This window comes from Blennius ocellaris, assembly GCF_963422515.1.
Source record: "Blennius ocellaris genome assembly, chromosome: 10".
Lineage (NCBI taxonomy): Eukaryota > Metazoa > Chordata > Actinopteri > Blenniiformes > Blenniidae > Blennius > Blennius ocellaris.
The window spans coordinates 3,367,418-3,391,632 of NC_137659.1; the positions used below are offsets into that span (position 1 = coordinate 3,367,418).

Consider the following 24,215-nt stretch of genomic DNA (forward strand, 5'->3'; position numbering starts at 1 on the left):
ACATGCGAAACCTGTGCAAATTTCGAACGGAAGTCGCACAAATTTCAAGCGAGTGTTGTATGAATGCCATGCGAGTGTTTTGTAATGTCGAGTGAGAGTTGCCACTGACTGGTGAAGCAACCGTCGTGCAAATATGAAGTGAAAGTTGTGTAGCGAGGGGCTTTTTGAGTCAAACAAATTTTGTGTTTAGTGAGTAATCTAACGAACGCTAACTAATGAACGATCCAGTATCGTATGAATGATGAATAGAAAGAGTCGATTTGTAGATAATCCAAAGTACTAGATCAGTGTGACCCTGCTTCAAAAATGCTGCTATTTCAAATATTTTCTCATATTTTCGTCCGAGACAAGATTTTGGCTCAAGGCCAAATATTTTTTTTCTCCATATGAGAGTGGACGCGCTTGTATAGTGCTGTAACGTTATCGTCTTCTGTGCTTTCCTATCAGGTACGTTTGGATCCTCAACAGTTTACTGAGCGGCTCTATGAAGATCAACGCCTCCCCCTTGTTCCTGCACTGCGTCACCCTTCATGGGATCCCAAACTTTGACGCCACCAGAGGTTAAGCTCGTAACATTTTACCACCACACACAGCTGCCGGTCCCCGTGAAAACTCAATCCCTGTAACGAAAGCAATCTGCCACAAGTTACCACATGAGACCTGGATCCATAAACAATATAGAGCCTTATCTGCAGTTTATGTCTTTTACTTTTTTCTTGTCCAGCGCTTGCATGCATGCTCAAGCAGAAAGGAGGTTGTGTACGTAAACAGACCTGAAAGGGGGGGAAAAAAAACCTTCCCACTTTCCCCTTAAACCCTGGGAATTCTCAATTTGCATGTAAATGACTGTTTTCATTACTTTTACTGAGACAACAAAGGTTTTCCTTTACGTCATGGAATTAAAATGTCATGACAACAGCTCCTGAGCTTAATGGCGATGAACTTCTTTGCTGCACATACGACCTCGACGTAGAACTTTAAGCTTCTGGTTACGGTCACACAGTCCAAAGAATCAGTTTTGTTATTGGATCAGTATCTGAACAGTGTTGTATTGTATTGGTATCGGTCTCGGATTGTTATTCGGTGTCCGAATCTGATCAGTATCTTTATTGAATGGACATTGGATAACTTTCGTTATTGGATTGGCATCTAAATGGTATCGCATCAGATTGGTGCATATATTGAATTGGTATCGGATTGTTATCAGCGTCGGAATCCTATCGGTATCTGTATTGAATTGTTATTGAATCAGTAATCAGATCAGTATCTGTATTAAATCGATAATGGATCAGCATCTGTTTCAGATTGGTATCTGACTGGTATCGTATCAGATTGGTGTCGAGAGTGAATCTGTATCGGATATCTATCAGTATCCGTATCAGAATTAGAACTGGTATCGGCAGTGGTATCATACATCACTATTACAATCATTCATTCAGCCTTTGTTTGTTTTTTTAGCGTGCCGTCCCTACATCAAAGTCTACCAGGGGATGCAAGCCGTGTACTCGTCTGGAGTGTAGTAAGTTTCCTTCTCACACATGTGCTGCAGCCCTTTCATCATTAATGTTGACTTCAAAGCACTCCGGAGCACTTTACAGCTGATTAAATTAGCTTAATGTTAATTTCGAGTCTCTCTGTAAATCTGTGTAATTGCTTCTCCAAACTTGTCGACGTTCACGATGTTTCTGTTTCAGCCACATCGGTCCGAGCCACAGAGATCGTGTGTGCATCACCCTGGAGCCTGCACAGCTCCTGAAAGGAGACATCATGGTAAGACCAGCGATAAAAAAATAAATAAAAAAAATACACGTTTGGGGAGAAAATGTGGCTTCAGTCACACTTTTGTTCTGTTTTGCGCAGATTAAATGCTACCACAAAAGTGATGTGACTTCGGAGCGCGAGGTGATCTTCCGGCTCCAGTTCCACACGGGAGCGGTGCAGGGTTACAACCTGATGTTTGAAAAGGAGGACATGGAGGCTGCCAACAAAGGTAGAGAAGAAAACCCTTCCAGAGCGAGTCTTGACGCGCCCCAGCACTGGTTAACAACAACTCCTCCCGCGCCACACGTCATCTGCAGGCCTCAATCTGGACTTAATTTAGACTTTTACACCAACAATCTTGTTTTCCCAAACATGTTACGTGTACGGAGAGAATCCAGGCTGCAGACCGACAACACCAGGCCTCTGGCCTGCTGGGAATCTACATTTAGGGCTGTAGTCCTCATTTTCTATCGGCACGTTTATATTCAGGAGTCAGGTAAAAAAATAAAAAGCTGTTAATTCACATTCAGAATGTCAAGAGATGGCTTAATATTAAAAAAAGTTTTTTTTTTAAAAGAAGTAAAAATAAAAAAGATATTTTGTAATTTCTTTCAAGACAAATCCATTGCTGTTTTCCATACAGACACAAATAAAAAATATTTAAAACAAAAAATGAATAATAAAATGTTATGATCTTTCATGGTGATTAAATGTTGCTTACCATACACACTGGACTAAACCAAGGCCATTTGTCACACATTGACAGTCAAACTAAGTTAACTTGAATTCATGTGCTGATTTTCGAGACTTCCTGTTTTGTGAACTCATTGGCCACTTTATTCGCTAAAACTTGGTTGTACCTGTTCCCAAACTGTCTCTGGAAACCCTGGAGATAGTTGTGGGTGAAAATCCCAGCAGATCAGCAGTTTGTGAAATACTCAGAACTACCCTAAGAGGTTGAAAGTGACTTAAATCACCTTTCTCTCTCATGCAGAAACACACTGAGCTGCTGACACGTGGCCGGTTTATTAGCCATTTGTGGCAACGAGTGGTTGAAAAGGTGTGCCTAATAAGTGGCTTTTTGTGTGTATGTGTGTTTGTGTGTGTGTGCGCGCTCTGACATTTCAGACACCAGATTTCCAGACTATGGAAAAGTGGAGCTGGTGTTCTCCGAGGGACCTGAAAGAATCCCAGGTACTTACGTCGCGTAGTAATTCATGTTGGTAGAAGTTGTAAAAGCCGATGTGGGGCTTTTTCTCACATGTCTCCTCTGGGCTGACCTGTTGCTGTGGTCCCTCCTCCCCCCATCCCATCTGTCCTCCCCCCTCGGCCCACCTGGTGTGAGGGGATGTGTGATACTGCAGAGGGGAAATGTAGTGTGAAGTGTGTGCTGACAGAGAGGTAAAGCAGCACAGCGTCTTCTGCCCCCGGAACACAACAGGAGGGAAACGACATGGCCCGAGCAGCTGCATAGAAACTCTTCGAGTGGTCGAGAGAAACCTTTTTAGTTGTAATTTCAAAAATTATTGACCCCTTTGTTGAAAAAGCTTTTGAAACCCTGTTAATATTGTGTAAAAAACAAAAAAAACAAACAAAGCTACCTGTGATTATGAGCTTTCACTTGAATGAGACCTAAAGCCTGAATAAATACATAACAGTGAATATTTAAAGTGCTATAAGAGAGCTAAAATTGGCATAGAGGTAGTAAACTCAGTTGTTTTTATTAGTTGAGGGACTTTTAAAGTGTGGGAATAAACCACATTGTTCCCCCCATAGACTTTTACACCAGGTAGTTATTTTTAGTTGAACGTCAGGCGTCCACATTACGAGACATAATTATTCACAGCGATTTGATCCCCAGTCAATAAGAAGTTCCGTCTCGTGGTCTTTTATTAAAAAAAATGTACTTTCGTCACCTTGTTTCTATTGAGTGTGTCTACTGAGCCGAGTTTTTCTCACAAACGGTGTTGTTTTTGGCTCCAGGTGCCGACAGGTGGCAAAACGGAGCCGACGTTATTGTGGACTACAACACGGCGGACCCTCTGACCCGCTGGGACTCGTACCAGAACATCTGCGACGGGGAAGGTACTGTCGCCGCGCGACTCGCAGCGCTTCCCCCTCATAACGCCGGCAGTCTTATGAATGAAAGCAAGCGCGTGAAGGGTGGCTTACTTTAAACGTATTTTTCCCTGCCTCTCTCTTCTTATTACTTCACTGCCTTTCAGTGTGCTCTCTGTTTTCACACCGGGAGGTGTAATTAAAAAGAAAAAAAAGAAAGAAAATATACACCTCCTGCGTGTAAATTCCTTCACATGAACACAAACTCACCGTTTTCTTCTCATAGCGTGACTGCGGACCCTGTCATTGAGCTTCTGTAGTGCCATTGCATTTACTTCCACATGCTTCAGCAGCTTTTTGTCTTTAGTACAAATGCGATCGGGACTGATTTAAACTTTTATGAAATTTGTGACAAAAATGTCTGTCTGTCGCTCAACTAACATCCAGATTATAGAGCATCTTCCTCTCACTAACTGATGTAACTTAGTCTAATATCTACATTATAGAGCAACTTTCTCCCAAGTCACTACTTAATATGTCCCCGCATCCTATAAAGTATTTTGGTTTCACTGTCTACAGCTTACATTATATACAGTCTACAGTTATATATATGTACTTATCATACAGGATGTAGAGAAGTGGGGCTCCATCTGATTGGCCAAATAAGTTCACATGTCGACTTAGTAACACATTATTGAGTAACGCGATAGCGATATGACTTACAATAAATACAAACACTTAGATGATGTTACAGTCTCTGTATTAATGTGTTCTGCTTCAAACGATTAATTACACAAAGAGTTTTGTGTGCGCGTGTGTGTGTGTGTGTGTGTGTGTGTGTGTGTGTGTGTGTGTGTGTGTGTGTGTGTGTGTGTGTGTGTGTGTGTGTGTGTGTGTGTGTGTGTGTGTGTGTGATATGGAGGAGTGTTGTATGTGGGGGGAATGCTGGGTTCAGAGGGAGAGCAGTTGGTTCTCAGGCCATTTCTGTTTCCTTGTTTCCTGAAATGAATAGGCGCGCTTACCATCTCCCACACACACACACACACACACACACCAGTGGTTGTTGCTCTCCAGTCCACCACAGAATTCACAACAACCTCCCAGAATAGAGCTGCGTGGTGGAGGCATTAAAACGCAGATCCACCCTCTTTTTTTTTTTCTCCCAGTGTGTTTTTATAAGCTTGGCTTGATGAGAATGAGCTCCTTTAAAAAGAAAAAGAAAAGAAAAAATTCTTATGTAAAATCGTTTTACACACACACACACACACACACACACACACACACACACACACACACACACACACACACACACACACACACACACACACACACACACACTGTTGGGATAGCAATGAAACTCAAATTTGAGAAAGCATCAAAGCGAAGCCGAGACGTCAACAAAAGACTTGCCATGACCCCGAAGCATTCATGTGGGATATTTACGGCCTTGTTTTCTCATGTAAACACTACATGTGAGAGGAAAGGCTGCGAGCTCTGTTGGAATTCTACATCTCCGTACCAGCCGTCCTCCGCAGGCTCCGTTTGTCTCCCAAGGAACGATTGTCAGCGAAAGCTGCAGAAAGAAAAGCTAATTTACTTTCGGAGCTTTTAGAGCGTGTGTGTGTGTGTGTGTGTGTGTGTGTGTGTGTGTGTGTGTGTGTGTGTGTGGTTTTGTTTGTGAGTCAAGTGTTGCACTTTAAATGATTGTTTTTCTGGGAAAGGCTCTTTTCTTCAGTTTATTGTCACAGAAAGTTGTTGACTTTCGGGAAAAGTCACTCTGTTTGGTCTCGCAAGTGACTTTTCATCTATTTAACGCAGTATATAAAAATGGAATCACTCAGAATGCATGAAAAAAAGTTATTTTCTGGTCATTTCTAGCCATGAGAGGTCACACATAGATTTATCTATGGAGAGTTTTTTGTCTTTTAATCTCACAAACTCAAAATATTCAGAATGAAGTAGGAATCTTACAGAAAAGTAAAATCTTTATTTTAAAAACCAATTCTCCACTTTTTGTTCATATGACAAGGAACAGTTTCACATTTTTTGTTGCTTTTGGGGCAATAAAACATTAATATTTTCACCTCCGAAACACTGTTTTGAACTAAGAAAGGAATTAATTGTGAACTGTTACAGTATATTGACTAACCGATGTGCATTTTAAGTTTATACACATCTACTTCTACTGTTATACTGCTTAAACTGTATTAAATTGCAAGCAACTAGAGGGTTGGTTTAGTGAGCATATTTTCATTTCAAAGCAACTGCAAGGCAGAATTTTTTTGTGTGTGATTAGAATCAACTCATTTGCAAGAAAGACCAAAAGGCTTGAATACTCATTAAAATGTGAACGTGCACATATAAAATTAGGGAAGCGGATTACACGTTGAGCAAGATTACATGAATACATGACGGGGGGGGGGGGGGGGGGGGGGGGGGGGGGGGGGTGAAAGAAATCTGTTAAATTATATTTGGGTTTAATTAGAGGCTGTTTAAGTGACAGACATGTACATAGATATTCCAAAATGTTCCATTGGTTTGTCAATAAACAGCTTCCCTCTGATGTTGTTTTTCTTACTTTGTGTTAAAAGCTATTTTAAATACAATAAAATTTGACTCCAAAAATTACAAGCCAATTATACATTTATTAGATTGTTAAGATGCAATAAAACCTTTTTAAATAGTTACATTAAATGTATAATATTGAGATTAGATTTTAAAATTTCTTGAACTATAATGCATAAAAATGCAATGATTCATTTACATCAGGTAAAAAATGTAAATAAACTTAAAGTGTTACTGACATGTGACGTGTCCATAACAGCTGACATGATGTTTTTTTATTATTATTTTATTTACGTCATGTCATTCTTTTTAGTTCAGGTACAGTGTTTGGAGGTTTTACTCAGTCTGGATTTGCGCCAAAGTGTTGAGTACGAACATATTTCGCAGTAGTTTTACCTTCACTGTTTTCAGTGTGAACGGTTTGTTTTGTACAAACTGCACGGAGGACTTTTAGAGGTTTAACACCCCCGTGTTGCTATCTGCACGTCGGATGTGTACGAAAACAAGGACGTGAACAATCCCTCTGCTTTTTGACTCACTTCCCTGGTATTCCGGGGGTGCGGGACACTAGTAACTGGGCAGGAATGGAAAGGCCGGGGATAATTGCATAGCCAGACGTGAGCAGACCTCCTCCTGCGATTCCACAGCAGCTTGAGGAACAGTTGTGGTTTCGCCTCTCTGTGCACTGTAATTGTTGGATTATTTAGGGACTGACTGCACCACAACAGCCGACATGATGAATGCTGCATAGAAACGGTTTGATTTCTCTCCGCGGGCTGGGAGAAATACTTTTGAGTGTTCCCAATACGTGAAACTGTTGGGGTTTTTTTTTGTTTGTTTTTTTTTAAAACCCCATCATTGGGTTTGGTGGCACATCTGTTTTCTTAACCGGTGTTGTGCACGAGGAGTGCAGGCATGTAATTTTGTGTCACACACAGAGGGGTGAAAGAAAAACACTTGAAGATTGCCTGGAGCTGCGTGCAGAGGCTCGCTTTAATTAAAAAGTGTCTTTTTTTTCTTTTTTTTTACACGGTGAAAACGTCTCCAGCTTGCAGGAATGTTGTTTTCATTCTCTGATCTCTCGCCTTCCTTCTCTGATACCCCCCCCCCCACCCCCTCCCTTTTACCCCCGGTGGGGTAGTCCCCCTGATGCAGGGCAAGAGGTCAGGTTACGAGCTTCCTCAGGCCCGCCTCCACTCCGTAGCCCCGCCCCGCTTGTTTACATTCCTCTGCCCTTATTTGGAGATCTCAAGCCCCCCCCCCCCCCTTCTTTCCTCCTTGTGTAGAGTGCAAACACTCTCACCTTCTTGGAGAGAAAGAAAACCGGGCCGACTTATTCGAACTGTCTTGATTTTTTTTTTTTTTACCCCCCCTACCTGCCGTTTGGAAGCCATGTCTGCCATCCCGCTGCTGCATCGCGGCGGCACCTCCGGGATTGTCTCCCAGGCTTCCCTGGCAGGGTCAGAAAAGGTAGGAAGTTTCTCTGACAGAGATGACAGGGAGAGGTGACCGGCATCGGGGTGAAGAGGTTAAAAACCTGCTTGCACCTTGCTGGAAGGAATGTCACAAGAGGGGATTTCTTTTTTTTGGGGGGGGGGGGGGGGGTTGAGGGTGACTGGAGCTGACCTGCATGGAGCCCCGAGCCGGAGCTGCTCCAGAGACTGGATGCATATTTCTCCAGCATGTTTGAGAGGGAGGAGGAGGAGGAGGGAAGGGGAGGGCAATGGAGGAGGAGGGGGGGGGGGGGAGGCCATACATACAGGAGCTCTTGGAGAAGGAGGTAGGAGGAGGGCAAGCTTTTATAATGCGTGTCTGGTATTCAGATCCTCTGGTCATGGCTTGACTGAAAGGCAAGGACTTGAGGCGGGAGGTTGAGGGCCAAGCGAAGGAGTCATGTTCCAACTTTCTTTTGTTGAGGCTGACAGTCAAACAGCAGTTGCACCGACCTGGCAACGCGGCTGCACTCGGAGTACTTCTTTCAATTCAGGGCAGATAAAAAAAAAAAAAAACTCTTTTTTTTTCTGCGTTGCAAAATGACTCTTTTTTTCCCACTTTTGAAGGATTAAGGAGGCTGTTTGGACATATGCTCGAGGTCAAGGGGCAAGCAGGAGGGAGTAGGGTGGCTTAATCACAGCAGGGTGAGGAATGCAAGGGTCAGACTCTTGTAGCAAGACGTAACATCTCTCCTATAACCTGTGCATGAATTATCTGTAACTCTACTACTACTACTATTACTACTACTACTAAACAAGCTCTTTGACAGTTCACCTGCTGCCCAGAGGGGAGATATGAGAAGGATGAGTGTATTTACTTGAAGTAAGCTCTTATTAGAGTCAATTGGACTGCACATTTTTCTCTGACACATCTCAGTAACATGATTCATGTGTTTTTTTTTTTTTTTTTTCTCTGTCCGTGTTTGTTATTTGTAGTTTGTACCGTCTGGAATGTTGTCTTTATTGGGTGAGGTTGTGATTACACGTGAACTCTGTCAATCAAACAGTGTGAGTGTTGGGAGTTTGTGGCGTGACTGTACATGTCCCCACCGAGTCTTGTGTTGTCTGTGGCATTTTTTTTTTTTTGGTGCTTTTTTATGTGAGTCTTTGCTGTGTTTGTGTGTCTTTTCCCAAACCAGCTGACTGTATGAAGCGCTGCATTTCTTCTATTTTGCAGCACCTCGCTCTCAAGGCCTAGCGCAGGATCAAGCGGCTAACAAGAGGAGCCCCAACAGCGGAGGAAGAGGAGGAGGAGGCGGAGGAGAGGCCACGTTGGGCCGAGGAGCCCGCACCACCTCCGCTACCTCCAGCCCAGACCACAGTGACCACGCCCTGTCGGTCAGCAGCGACTCGGGCCTGTCGAGCACCTCTCTGTGGGCGGACAGACCCACACCCCTCACCACCGCGACCAACAACACCGCCACCGCCACCGTCAGGGCCAACCAGGGGCCCAGCCAGCAGGAGAAGGTCCAGTTGAAGCGCCTCCTCAGTGGGTTTGGTCTGGAGGATCCCTCCCTGGAGGAGATGGATCATCAAGCGGCTCGTGTGGGCGTCCAGCAGATCGTCCCGGCGCAGGTGCACATCAACGGTGATCCGCGGCCTCGGGAGAGGGAGACGGACATCCTCGACGACGAGGTCATCACCGGTCACGATCTGCACAGCGTGGACAGTTTAGGGACCTTGTCGTCGTCGTGCCACAAGAGCAGCCAGAACTCTCTGCTGTCCGACGGCTTCGGGAGTCCCGGTGGAGAGGAGCAGCCTCAGCATCAGAGCACGAACCAGCACCCCCTTCATCACCACAACGCACCTCCACCGACTGAGGAATACGATCGATCCTACGCTGAGGCCAGGAGGGGCTTTCTGAGCTCCAGGAGTAACACTGTGGCTACCTCTAACCCGGGCGGTGCTCCACCACCCAAGCAGCACGTCTACAGGCAGGGAAGCTACTCCACGCAGTCCTGGGTCCGCCAGCAGCAGATGGTTGCTGCCCAGCAATTCATCTACATGCCTGAAAATGGGAACGATACGGAACGATACCCTGGAAGCAAGCAGCGGAGCAGTTCCACCAAAGCGGGGCTGTCCACTGATCCAAAGGCCCCGAGCAAGGACCCGGCAGCGGACGGCGTGAGAAACGCTGCGCCTCTGGAAAAGCAGGCGATGATCAACAATAACAACAACAACAAGCGAGACGAGGAGTTCAAGTCGCTCACGAAAGACATCGACAACTCCATCGACCAGCTCAATCAGCTGATCATGGACCTGGACCCCACCTTCATGTCTGTGTCGAACCACAGCAGCTCCATCAAGAGGAACGGCGGGACGCACGTCAACGGCTCGGTCGTCAAGTGCTCCAACGGCATCGGCCGTAGATTCGACGATATTAACAGAGCGCCCCCGAAAGGCACACAGCAGCAGACAGGTAAGCGAGCCGGATGGTTGGAGGCAGTGGTGTGAAGTGGTGTGAAGGTGTGAATGAAAAGGAGTGACTGTTCTCATGTAAACAGATGAGTTCATCTGTATAGACATGATCTGTAGGCCGGCTGGGAATCTGCACTGAGTAACTGATGTAACCTCAGCCGAGCTCAATGACTAACTCAGTCATTGGACTGAATCACAGCGTGCTGACAGCCCAGCTAAAGCTAACGCTACAATGAGCACATTGTTAAGACGGAACGCACAGAGTGAGAACATCAAAGGGAATATAAGTACTTGCTTTTTATCTTCAGTTGCTGATCCCACAACTGTGTAGAGAAGCGACTAATCACATACTCCTATGCAGTCAGGTTGCAGTAGATATCACAAATGTACTGTTGCAGTGTAAACCTATCAGAGAAGAATGACTGTGGCGATTTATGTTTATTCAAGTTTGATTATGATAAAGTATAGAAGACATCAACATCATCCTTCAAAAGCATTTGTATTTATCACAAATCATATTCTATTTTGCGAAACCGGTCACTAGCACTGCATATTGCATGTTCTCCTAATATCAGGCAGTCTCCATTTCTTCTAAATTAACTTGAAATTACTTGCTAAGGGTATTTCATCCTTGGAAATTCTTCTCCAGCAGCTTTGGCTTTGCCTGCTCTTCTCTCTCCAGTGTTACCGAAAGCCCACGTCTCTCCTCCCCCCCGCCCTCTCCCCCACCTGGCGTGTTTTAGTGGCAGAAATAGCAGGGTTGTTGCCAGCTTTTCAGATGTTTCTGGGGAAAGGGGCGCCGTCCAGACTTGTCTTCAGAGGTATCTGAGTAGAACATCAGTAGGGTACATGAAGAGTGGGCGAGCAGCTGTCATCGGAGTCTCTGAACGCCGCCGTCCTTTTAAGACGTCTGTATTGTGGAAGCTGCACATTTATTTCCACAATCAGGCAAACCTCTTAGCGCAGTGTATTTAAGCATTAATCTCTCTCTAACCACTTATTTAATGTCGAAGTAGTCACCTTTCATAGAGCTTCTTTAGTTTTGTCGTGTTGTTGTGCAACATGAAGTTTTCGGTGTCATGAGTGGAATGCCTCCTTTGTTGTTGTTAGCTTTTGCTTGGCAAACACAGGTTGTATGAAATATTGGCTCGTGTATCTACAGTAGATTTCCACTGGTTATTTCCTCCTGGTTCATGTTGAAACGCATTCCATGAAGATATTCGGTCACAAAGTTCGTGGGCCTAAAATACAGCAACTATAATCTGAAAAAATGCATCTGAAAAAGTTTTTTTTTTGTCTCTCTTGCAGCTCCACAAGGGCTACAAAACATATTCTGAAACTTGCACAGCTTCATTTAGGTCATAAATTTAGTTTTCATTGCAGTAATGTTGATCATTACCTTGTTTCCGACGCGAGCTGAAGCCATCTGCTTAAATGACTTGATTAAAAGGTGCTTAAACCCCGTCAAAAGCAGCCCGGGCGCATGACTCACGGCGTGTGCATGTGTTTGCATGGGGGCACACGATGGAGAGGCCTGCGGAATTTCCAGTAGGGGAACAAGTGAGCCCGCAGGCAATGATTTTTTTTTTTTTTTTTTTTTTTTTTTTTCCCTCTGCTTCCATCGAGAAGCATACCTGTCTGCACAAATCCACTACCCTGCAGCCCGGTTGCAAGAAACAAACACCGAAGGCTATGATTCTGCCCATTCAAAATAAACTGCAGGAAGTTAACATTTAAAGTAGGATATGGAAACGATTCTATGAATAATTTTTTCATGAATTTGTTTTTTCACTGTGCCTGTGCGACTCGACTTGTTCTGGCATTGGGTCGTTTTGTATTTGCACTTTGGGACAGCTGCTGGTTTGCACGTCTGAAACGCTGTTTTGAAGGTGGAAGAAATGGGGCAAAGGGGACGTTTGCTAAAGGAGCTGCTCTCAAATCACAAAGATCAATGTTATCCAACATTTGTTTTACACTTTAGTCTATTGGAGGAAGAAATGTGAAGAGTTGCGTCGATTCTATTTTATTCTATCTCAATTTCTTACAATACTCCAGATTTCCTTTATAACTGCCAGGAGGCATATGTTTTCATTCCTGTTGATCGGTTAGTTGGTCAGTTGGTCGATTAACATGAGAAAAGGCAGATTGACGGATAATTGGATAAGGATGAAGTGATTTAATATTTGCTGGTATCGTACGATCCGATCAGTCTACTAATCGAAAAAATAATCGGTGATTAGTCGACTATCAAAATAATCATTTGTGGCAGCCGGAGTATCCAGATCGTTTTCTGAATCCAAAAGAAAATTTGGTCTTTAAAAATTAGAGGGACATTGTAAATAGATTTTAATAAAAAGTGGTATTTAGTTAACCATTTTCGTGGCTACTTTACTAGTTACTGCAAATCAAAATCTTTTTTCTTTTAACTTATTCAATAAAAATTACAATAATGAGTTACTTTACTAGTTGCTGCGTAAGAAAAAGCAATTGGAAGTCATAATTACCTCATGCAGGACATGTTTATCTCCATGAAATAACTGTGGTGTTTCTCAAACATGTTTGAATTTCAGAAAACAAGAAATATTACATGGAAAGATGGTGGAAATTATATAGATGAGGCTCTTCAATCTGGCCAAAGGTGGCGCTATTATGTCTCCATCTCTTCTTTTGAATAATGCTCTTGAGCATTAGCACTTCTGTACCATTAGAATTCTTCATGGCTGAGAGGCCACTGCTCAGTGGGGGGGGGGGGGGGGGGGGGGCTCAAATTAACACCCCGGTGCCAAGTGGCTGACACACACACACACACACACACACACACACACACACACACACACACACACACACACACACACACACACACACCCACGTACACACACACACACACAACTTTAGCATTCCTCAGCTGTCCTCTGAAAACATTACCAGAGTTTAAAAAAAAAAAAAAAGAAATAGACCTGTTCACTTGCAGTGTGGTCTTTTCACCAAATTTAAAACTCATAAGTCCTCCTGTCAGGTTGTAAATCTGTCAGGCACAGTGGATCAGTGGTTAGAGCTGCTGCTTCACACCAAGAAGGTTTCAACCTGCTGTTCTCTCTGAACCTGTTTTCTATTTGATTTCAAGAAATAAACGTCAGGGTGTGCGTTTGTGTTCTTGTCCATGGTGCAAAGTGAGAACCACGATGTGTTTGTGAAAACACAGTGAGGACATACTCTGTGAAGTGACTTTGTTTTCAGTAAAAGCTTGTTGGGCAAGAACAACAAACTGGAACTCTATCTAGAGTCAGATAGTCAAAAATGTCCTTCCAATAACTCTGTATACAGCTAAAAAATTAGTGAAATACTTGGTGATTTGCTGCTTCTGTGTTGTTGCGAGTTGGTTCTTCCATTATGATATTCACCGTTCCATCGACTAGTGTTTTAAAGTACTGTTACAAGACTGATTTCTTTACAGTCCCTCGACAGTCTATTTTAGGGTATTTGGTGATTTTCCGTTACTACAAATCTGCATACTGAAAATGTATTGAGTGTCTGTACAACTGTTTTTTTTCCCCCATTGTTTTTCAACTTTATTCCTCTTCAAAGGAGTGAACTCTGGGATTCATGAAGTGTTTCTATTCTATTCTATTGTATTCTGCAGCTGTCCAGTCCACTGAGGGCCGAGTGGGGATCCCACGAAGTATAAGCTGCCAAGGGAGGGACATCATGGATCACCCGGGCTTCTGTAACTCAGGTTGGGGGGAATCCGAAGAGTACCGGGGCCAGCGGACCTATTCCCCATCTCTGCCCCAGTCCCAGGTGAGTAAAGCACCTGTACAGCCATTTATGTGTTTGTGCGCGTGTTGGTGTCTCATGCGTGTTACTCGTCGCAGCACTCCATCCTGTTCAGGAGCGACAGTGCAGACTACAGAGCTCAGGGTCCGGACGTGGACAGCGGCGTGGAGGCGGGCAGTGACATGACTCCGCCCACTCCCGCCTTCCCCATCTCTCCACCGACACCTTACGGTAAGCAGGAGATGCGTTTTTGTGATGAATTCGCTGATCACAACCCGAGGAAATGACAAATCTTCCAATCTGAGAAGCGACGGTGGCCATGAAAAGCCGATAGTGTCCCTGTAGACACAACAGACTCAACTTATGACAACATTGCCCTCAAAACAAGCTAAACTAAAGAAGATCTGCAGGATGTTTTGTTGATTGTGCAGATTAAAACTTGCTATATATAGCAATGTCCTTGAGAACCTCAGGAGGCCACAAAAACCCCCAAAACTTCCACTTTGCATAATTTCTACTTTGTATTCTTTAAGTATATTTTATGTTGAGATTATTCTTTGGCATAAGGTGATCTGAAGTGCCTTAAAATGTTATATATTATTGTTTTGAATTCTACGTAGAGGACGTACCTTATTTTGTCCATTCTTCTTGAGCATTTCATCATGTGTAAATCACGTGTGATCACATTTGGCTTTAATAAAGATCTAATTTTCACGTGCTTTATGTGTTATTTTTTAGTGAAAACCATGTCGGAATTCACTGCGCTGCGGTCCGCTCCCAGCAGCGTGCAGTCGTACGGACACTTCAGAATCGACCACGGTGGGTTTCAAAGTTATTCCAAAATCGTTTTTTTTTTTTCAAATCTTAACTGAATTTAATGCAGAAAATCAATTTTACAGTGTATGCTTCACACACATATATGCCATTCACTGTTTGAAAAAAAACTAAATAAACATGACAGTCTCTCACTTTTTCCAGTGGTTTTCCAATACAAAATTGATTTCAGGTCTTTTTTCACTTAAAAAAAACAAAAAACCTACATGTATGGACTCTTTGTGCCTTTCATGGCAGCAGCTTTTGTGTCCCTCTTACTTTACCTTATGACATTGACTTTGTTATTGGTGGAATTTTTGAGGTTTTTCTTGAGACAGAGGCAGAAAACAAAGAAGTCTGTGCACAAGCAGGGAGATTCCTAACCCCTGTCTGCCCTTCATGGTGGGTTTTAGAAGAATGCATCGGTGGTCATGGCCTGCACAGGAGGGTTTATTTTTTTACTAAAAGTGTGCTTTTTTTTAAAAGATAAAAATGTTTCGTCAAGGTAGTTGTGGAGGTGAAATGGAGTGCAGTTTCGAAATATTTGACAAAAAAGGGAAAATTGTGTATTTACAGTTCTTGTGTTCTCCGTCATGCAGATTGTACAATATTTGGGATTTTTTAAAGAATAAATTAACAGTATAAGGCTTTGGGTACATATTGGTATGTTTGAAAATGCCTTACAGATGATCGACAGACAATAAGATGATAAAACAAGAATGAGGAAAAAAAAGTATGGATATTAAAACTAAAAGAATTTGAACCATTCATAGATCTTTAACAAGTCAAAATGAGAATAAACCAAATATTAAGATGACAAAGACAAGATGCTGGTGAAAAGTAGATAAAAAAAAAAAAGTTGAATCGCAGATATAAGCTAAATTAATTGTGGCACTAAAAAATAAACTGTCACTGTAACTCTACATGCCTTAAAGGGCTAGCATCCAGATTATAGAGCGTCTTCCACTGACTGACTGATGTAACTTAAAGAGCTGTTTAATGTAATTCTGAGGAGAAGCCCTCATGAAACACAAATACATGTCTGTTTTTATGTTTTCATTGAATCTACTCTCAATGTGTGTGTATTTCATTTCTCGCACAGATACTCAGGAGTATCCGAATGTGGGTCATGTTGAGGTTGGGGGTTCGACGGACCCCATCAGCAGTCACCGGCCCGTCACACTCACACAGTCCGCCTCCGTCGTCCGGACGCTTCAACAGACAGACAGGTAGAAATCTGCTTCCGGCACAAGGGATATTTTTTACCTGCCGACTGTTAATTTTGAAACAATCCCTCGTTTTCTTTGGCGTTGTGTCTCATCCAGCTCATCCATGACCCAGCCGTGGCCAGCAGACCACCCCGTCCTGACCCGCCACTCGTCCCTGAGCAACTACCCCTCTGTGAGACCGCCGCCGCCGCACAACGTGTCACTGGACTACAGCCACCACTCCCCTCCCCTGCACCACCCCCACATCCACCCCGCCCCCAACGCCCACAGCTCCCCGCGGAGCAGCCAGCGGAGCCGCATGACCCGCTACGCTCTGAGCCGCAGCCCCGGCCAGAGCTTCCACGAGCAGGACGATTCCGGCCCGGGCTACGGCACGGACTGCCCCGCGGACAGGGACCCGTTAGCCGGCGTGGACGGGGGGCAGCACCGGACACAGACCCCGCTGCTTCAGCCGCCGCTCCTGCCCGAGAAGAAGAGGGCGTCGGACGGGGAGCATTCGCTGGGGACGGCTTCTCCGGCGCTCAGCGGCTTCTCCAGTCCGCACAGCGGGAGCTCTCTGAGCATCCCCTTCCCCAACGTGCTGCCGGACCTGTCGTCTCAGATACCGGGCACGGCCTCCCCTCTGCCAGGTACGCCGACGTACGACGCCGACGACGGTAGCCTAACATCAGCTCGTGGGAGGAAAATGCTCTATAATCCCAGCTGTATTGAAATCTCTTCTCCGGAATGTCTTCCAGATGTATTGGCCAGCAAGCAGCTCACAGTCAAATTTGTGCAGGACACATCGAAATTCTGGTACAAGCCAGATATCTCCAGAGATCAAGGTCGGTTCGCAGCACCCCACTTTTTTTTTTTTTTGTCAAACTAATAAAAGAAAAGAAACATTTCTTGCAGCTGCTCCATTGTTGTTATGTTCCTCCTCTGCAGCTATTTCAGTCTTGAAGGACAAGGAGCCGGGTTGCTTCATCGTGCGGGACAGCCACTCCTTCAAGGGGGCGTACGGTCTGGCTATGAAGGTGGCGACGCCGCCGCCGTCGGTCCTCCAACAGAGCAAGAAAGGTACGGAAAATACAGACGAGACGAGACGGGAAACCTCCCAACCACCTTCAGGCGGTTACATTCCATCATGGAGTTAACAGACAATCATTAACGGGATTGTCTTTGTGTAGTCATTCGATAACAAAATGCTTAAGTTTAGTCAGAAATGACCACACTCCAGGTATTAGTGACAAAACGTCCTCTTTGGTGTTAGTATGTTTACCATTACATAGCTGACAGTCTTGGAAAGGGAATTTATGATGTTTTAAAACTATAATTCAGAATGGCAGAAGTTTTTTTTAACGTTTTTAATCGTTTCTGCTTGTCTGTTGGCTTTTTTGAAGCTATTTTCAGTCCATAAAGTCATTTAAGCTATTTCAACTGTTTTTGTTGTTTTTTTTAATCTATCCTAACTGTTTTGCATTTTAACCATTTTCAGTTTTTGTATGGATATTTTACCTTTCTTCGCAGTTTTAGTGATACTACCTGATTTTCTTTTGTAATCAATTTTGGATCTTTTACTTCTTTTAGCTTTTTAGCAGTTTTAGTGATGTTAGCTGATTTTCTTTCTTTCTTTTTTTTTTAAATAAATTTGGGATGTTTTAGTTGCTTTAGCCATTTGAACTCTGACGTTTTAGCCATTATAAGCAAAATAGGTGTTTTGTTGTTGTTGTTTTTTAGTTGTTTTAATTTTTTTTCACTTTCTAGCATTTTTGCTTCAGTTTAAACAGTTTATTCGCCATTTTAAGAAATGTTCTTGTTTTGTTGATCTCGCCATTGTGGATGTTGTATCGTTTTAGACTTAGGAGTATTTTTCAAAATTAGTCTGCAATTGAAATAAAAATAAGAGACACGCGTGGCTCCTGAGCTGCGGGTGGCGGACTGCTGATCTAGACGTTATTGTGAGAAAAAGTATGATCCTGTTAGTGGTGACGTGGTGGGAGTTAAAGGGTTGGCGGGCTTGTGCAGACATCCTGGGAAATCACGCAGAACGCAGTCCCACAACACAAAGGCGTCTTCGGTTACCGCCGCGGACCCTGCGTCACGGACGAACCTGAGAGTCCTGTTTCGCCATTTGTGTTTCTGTTTCTCTCCTGGGCATCGTCGCCACGGCCGAGCCGAGCAGCCCTGCATTGCCCGATAGTCTTAGATGTGCAGCTAATGTTTCATCCGGGAACAAAAGGTGTGCCGGGGTCCATAAGCCTGAGCTGATCCCGGGGCATTTATCAGAAGAGCTGCCCCACAAACCTCACAGAGAAAAGTTCTTTCCCAGTGAAGCTGCTTGTTTTCTCAGTTATTTAACTTCTTCTGTGTCATTGTGAACATATTTGTGAAGCAGAGAGAATAACCAGGCCAAACATGCTCCGGATGTAAAGGCTGATGATTGTTGACTTTAATTTCATCGTTCGTGGTCAACTAATTTTTGTCGTGAGCTTAAACGTTTTTTCCCCCTGTGGTGGCGCTAATATAGAGGATAAGCTCTTCTTTAGATAGTTTTTAATCTGTGTTTTTACTGAACCAACTGTGAAAACTTTCAGTCTCTGCATTTGAAATTGTGTTGAGATTAGACGTTGATAACAATCGGTGTTATAAACGAGCCTCTAGTCTAGTGACCTTTATTGTGACCAGTTCTGCGATCGTTGTCTTGCTCGACGGGTCTTGAAGTCGCTCAGGGATATTAGATCTCTTTTTGGAAAGTGACTTGTTGTCAAGACACATTGCGAAAAGATGATTTGGTTCTTCATACTGCCATCATGAACCCGTGGTTGTTGAATTGTATGGATGGATTGCAGAAGTGGGTAACAAGTAACGCCACAGGTGATACTGTCAATTGTCACGGTCAATCAATTTGCTCTCTGTCCATCACTGGTACTCCTGAAAATGCTTCCAGCTGAATTTTGCAGTGATTGGTTGTGGAAATAAAATGGGCGGGACTTGAGCAGGAAGCTGACTGCAGTTTTTAATATAATATAATAATATTAATATTAAAAACTGCTATAAAATATTAATATATTAATATTTTAATATAATTTTATAATGTTAATAAAAGCCATTATTTCATTGAGAAAACCAAAAATCTGGTGCTTGATATTTGAGATTGAGAAATGGACCAAGCAGTTTTGAAGCTCACTCAATTTCAAGCGAGTTTAATTCCTCAAAAGGTGTATTTGAAGACTGAAATGAGATAAAAGAGGTGCAACAGATTGGCATGGGTTGCTCCTTACACCCTTTGATTTGCTCCCCCCTCCACCCCTCACACCTGCCCTTTTGTCTGTCCTGTGGTGTCATCATGACACAGTCCAACCTCCATCCACGCTGCGAGCTCCAGGCAGTCCAACTCCTTCCAAGTGTGAAACCCAACCCATCGTAAGGAGTGGGTTTTTTTTTTTTTTTTCCGCTGAGCCTTTGTGTGAACACATTTCTCTCAGACTGAAAGCAGAGATTTAATATGTTTTATGTAACTCTTCACGGCAGCGAAAAATAACGCAGAGTGACAGTGGGTCTTGGGAGAAACTGTGATTAATGACAGAAATGTGTCCTTTCCTTTGTGCTTGCACTGTTTTTCCTCACAGGAGGGGACCTCTCCAATGAACTGGTTCGCCACTTCCTGATTGAGTGCACACAGAAGGGTGTGAGGCTCAAGGGTTGCCCCAATGAGCCCTATTTCGGTGAGTGCCTCCTTTTTTTTCCCCCATTGCCAGCAGTGACACCTTGTGGCCATTTGGCGACACTGCAGCAAATGGCAACTTTGTGAACAACGCTGCTCTCTAGTGGCCGGTCCTGACTTGTACAAGCAGAGTGCAAAACCCCTTTCCTGCCTATTTAATTGCGTATGCATTGATATTACTTCAAAAGAGAAGTCACAAAAGTTAAAAAGTAGATTTCTTTTCCAGAAAACTGTTAAATCAATCAAGTTAATTTGTATTTAGTGATTCACAGCTTAAATAGTAATAATAATGCCCCTCTGACCACCACCAACCTCTCTCTGCATTCACCCAATGTCTGAATGGATATTCCATACGTGCCCCCAATTTGTCACTCTGATAGAATGTGGCGTCATATTTTTTTGTTATTTTGTCAAGATTTTCAAAAGACTTTGTACACCAATAGCAAGTAAGAGGTGCCTTTTCCAAATCGAATTCCAAAGAGAGTACTTAATATCTGATAATATATTGGCAATATAGGGTGATTTGTACATGATATATCAATTGTAATTTAGCGTCCAGCACCCGTTTCTTATTTTTTGTCTGACTTTTGTGGTATTAGAGAACATCCAGTATTTGAGGATATTTATTGTCATACAAGTACACCTTTTTATGAAATCCGTTTCCCCAAGGCCTGGCCAACGGCAAATGCATGAAGAGTAAAGAATAAAATGGAATAAAACAGACGTAAAATATAAAATATATTAGAAAAGTAATCTAAAATAGGCACAATGCAAGATACGCAATGTTGTCATTGTTGTATTTTGGGGCATTTAACAAGTGATGGTTAACAAAACGTTTACATGCTGTAATTAAATAGGTGTTGTAGTGCAGCGTTACTGTCATTTATGCTTAAAAATAAAAGCTATGATTTCATTTTCACACTGTGTTTTACAGGAAGCTTAACCGCACTGGTCTGCCAGCATTCGATCACTCCGTTGGCTCTGCCCTGCAAACTCATTATACCTGACCGAGGTAAACACACTTATGCACGCACTAATTGATGGAGCTGAAATAATCGTGACCTCAGCTTTGTGGCTGCTCCTTTTGTGCAGTTGTCCTTTTTTTTTCACTGTATAATCTCACTGCTGTTTTCTTCCTCGCAGATCCTCTGGAAGACGTTGTGGAGAATACCTCACAGTCGGTCACAAACTCCGCCGCCGAGCTGCTGAAGCAGGGCGCAGGTAATCAGCCTGCGAATAGACGCGCGGACAAACACATGATGGGATCGCAGCGGAAAAACACTGACGGCGTGTAATTCTGGGACACTTTTGGAAATGAGCTCTGTTCCGCGCCCCTCTCATTATGTATTGTGTCACTTGCACTTATTGAGTCGCTCACACAAGTGCGTGTCATGTTAATGTGTGTGTGGGTTTTTTTTTTTTTGCCGTCGCAGCCTGTAACGTGTGGTACCTGGGCTCGGTGGAGATGGAGTCGCTGACGGGCGTCCAGGCTGTGCAGAAAGCGACCAGCGTGACTCTGAGCTCCAGCCCTCCACCCACCTCCACCGTGGTCCATTTCAAAGTGTCTTCTCAAGGAATCACCCTCACTGACAACCAGAGGAAGTAAGTACCTCACACAGTCCTAGCATGTGATAACATACTATATTAAATCAGGCCATACCCTATAACATACTATACTCTCCTTGCAATACCCAGTACCTCATCATGACCCCTATGCTGAACGCTATACTGAATCCTATATTGAACGCTATACTGCAGGGTTCGCACAGTCAGGAAACACCTGGAACATGTATGGGTTTCTATTGCTTTTGGAAATCCAGATGCACTAATAGATATAACTTGGGTAGATATAGTATATATAAAGTCGAACCCGTAGGCCACGCCCCCACATGGCAGGTACACGTCTGTGAGGCGGCGTTTTAACTTTTCAATAAATAACCTTTCAGCTTATTTCTCACTTCCAATGTTTTCAGAAATACATTTCTCTGAACTGTTAGTGGTAAATGGGAAAGTTTGTGTCTGAGCCGCCATGTTGGTCCGGTTTTAACTGCAGGAGCTGAGTGATGCGTTCAGGTGCATCATGTACGCCCGCCCGCCGACATTTTATTGAGCTGCAGGGCACATACGCAAGGTTACAAGTTAAATATGACTAAAATATGACCCATAGTCATTAGCAAGCTGGAACACGCATGCGCAGCACATGGTAGCTCCAAAGTTTCGGCAGTGCGGCACAGACGTACTTCATCCCGGACAGTTGGCACAGCCGAACTGAAATTCGCACATCATCTTCTGTATAGTTCACTTTGCTGAATTGGCATGTTGTTACTACAGCGCTTTACCAAACTTGAAATCCGCCAACTGTTTAAAAGTGTGGCTAAACGATTGATTTTTATCTTGACATTGTTTGGCCCAGACGCACTGAAAAATGAGTGTATAACATATAATTCTCTCAATTGTTTATCCTTAATATTTTGTCAACAAGTTAATCGTCACTGGAAAGATGCAGCACTTTTGATGCCACTTTCTGTTTCTCCATGAAGGCTCTTTTTCAGACGGCATTACAACGTCAACACAGTCATATTTTGTGCTCTGGACCCTCAAGATAGAAAGTGAGTATGAACGTCGTCTTGCATGGCCGTTGAGAATGAATAAACACGGGTTAAGATCTCACCGCTCTCCTTAAAGCGCTTCACAATGTCACTGCTAATTTTAGGTAATAAGGGTCCGGCGTGTTAAGTACAAGTGTCGCTAAACATTATTGTCTCCTCTTCTCTGCTCACAGGTGGAAAAAAGATGGCTGCCCATCAGCAAAGTAGGTGCATTATTTACTTGCACCAACAGCTGCAATTTGGGTGCCGCCAAAGTGGTTATTTGTTTTTTTTTGTTTTTTTGTAACCCTGACCGAATGCCTCTTAACTCCTCCGCAGGATCTTCGGCTTCGTGGCCAGGAAAACCGGCACCTCCACGGACAACATATGTCACCTGTTCGCCGAGCATGACCCCGAGCAGCCCGCCAGCGCCATCGTCAACTTCGTGTCCAGGGTGATGATCGGCTCGCAGAAGAGTAAGTGACGAGCGGCTGGAGATCGGGGCGGAAAAGAGGGCGGAGCCTGAAGATCTGGACTCAAAACTGGATGCTACACACACACACACACACACACACACATACATTTACTATAAACCTCTTTATTGTATTTCTATTTACATTATGAACTGCAGATGAAAAAATAAATATATATATAATAAATGTGTTTTTTCTAGTTGTTTAAAACTGTAACTTTTCATACAGGTAGATATAATAATTACCAATATATATTTTGAGTATGTAATACAAAGGCTGCTTTTCTTACTAGTGCATAGCATTTTAAGGACAAATCAAGTTGTTGTTTTTTTTGTTTTTGTTTTTTTCAATGTTATATGTGATTTTATTTTCTTCTCTAATATTTAACCAAAACAATTGTTTTTTTATGCTTTGTAAAGTTCTGTGGCTACCCAGCATGCACTGCTTTGGAGTGGAGTTAAATCCATGCAAAAACAGTGCAGCAAAGGTGTATATATATATATATATATATATATATATATATATATATATAATTTGAACTTTGGGACTGGCTACACTGCACGTTGTTATATTATTTTATCTATGCAATGTAATTGTTGTTTGAACTGTACATGCGGCTCCGTTTTACCGCGTTTCAATCATCTCTGTTGTAAGGTGTAATCCAGTATGACCACTTTTGATAAAAGGTGTGTGTGTGTGTGTGTGTGTGTGTGTGTGTGTGTGTGTGTGTGTGTGTGTGTGTGTGTGTGTGTGTGTGTGTGTGTGTGTGTGTGTGCGTGTGTTGAAAAGAGTGAAATCATAGAAAATATTTTAAGGAAAACCCTAATATATACTGACACAAGCAGGTTAAAGACGCATCGGACAAGTGGTTGGGTTTCCACTTTATCAAAGGCATTTTTTTTACAAATCTTTTATGGAGTTAAGAAAAGAAAAAAAAACATTTTAAATAAGGCTGCTATATAAAGAACAAATGCTGGGTAGAAATAAAGAGGACTTCATCGTTGGAATTGCACAAATCAATTTGTTCGACTAGTCATCTGTCAATGACATACACTTGACCTTCACACGGTTTGTTGTATACGAGATGATGACAAAAGGAAATCATTCATTTGAACACTTTTATTTCTATGTCTGAATTATATCTATGGAGGGACCTACGACTGACATAAAGCTGTTTTTTTTTTGTTTTGTTTTTAATTCTCACTTTTTGATATGACCTGTACCTCATGTTTATCTCTCACATCCTCATTCCTGTTTGTACGACGTGCTACATGTGAAGCCTTTATTTGTGTATGGACTGTTTGATGTGCTCTGTAAATAAACCACATGGAACCTTC

The 24,215-nt window shown here is 43.1% G+C and overlaps 1 protein-coding gene across 1 annotated transcript in view; it reads left to right on the top strand.

The window, feature by feature from the left end:
* Positions 1-24,215, top strand: part of tns3 (tensin 3) — a 40,153-nt gene extending 15,938 nt beyond the window's left edge. Inside the window, exons 7-27 of the mRNA XM_080503757.1 lie at positions 448-560; positions 1,459-1,519; positions 1,695-1,770; positions 1,861-1,990; positions 2,890-2,955; positions 3,745-3,846; positions 9,055-10,296; positions 13,936-14,093; positions 14,168-14,300; positions 14,808-14,888; positions 15,985-16,111; positions 16,208-16,740; positions 16,849-16,935; positions 17,039-17,170; positions 19,723-19,818; positions 20,752-20,829; positions 20,961-21,038; positions 21,251-21,419; positions 22,358-22,426; positions 22,600-22,629; positions 22,745-24,215. Coding sequence (XP_080359883.1) covers positions 448-560; positions 1,459-1,519; positions 1,695-1,770; positions 1,861-1,990; positions 2,890-2,955; positions 3,745-3,846; positions 9,055-10,296; positions 13,936-14,093; positions 14,168-14,300; positions 14,808-14,888; positions 15,985-16,111; positions 16,208-16,740; positions 16,849-16,935; positions 17,039-17,170; positions 19,723-19,818; positions 20,752-20,829; positions 20,961-21,038; positions 21,251-21,419; positions 22,358-22,426; positions 22,600-22,629; positions 22,745-22,889 — 3,706 coding nt within the window. The 3' untranslated portion in view covers positions 22,890-24,215. The remainder of the gene's footprint in view (positions 1-447; positions 561-1,458; positions 1,520-1,694; positions 1,771-1,860; positions 1,991-2,889; positions 2,956-3,744; positions 3,847-9,054; positions 10,297-13,935; positions 14,094-14,167; positions 14,301-14,807; positions 14,889-15,984; positions 16,112-16,207; positions 16,741-16,848; positions 16,936-17,038; positions 17,171-19,722; positions 19,819-20,751; positions 20,830-20,960; positions 21,039-21,250; positions 21,420-22,357; positions 22,427-22,599; positions 22,630-22,744) is intronic.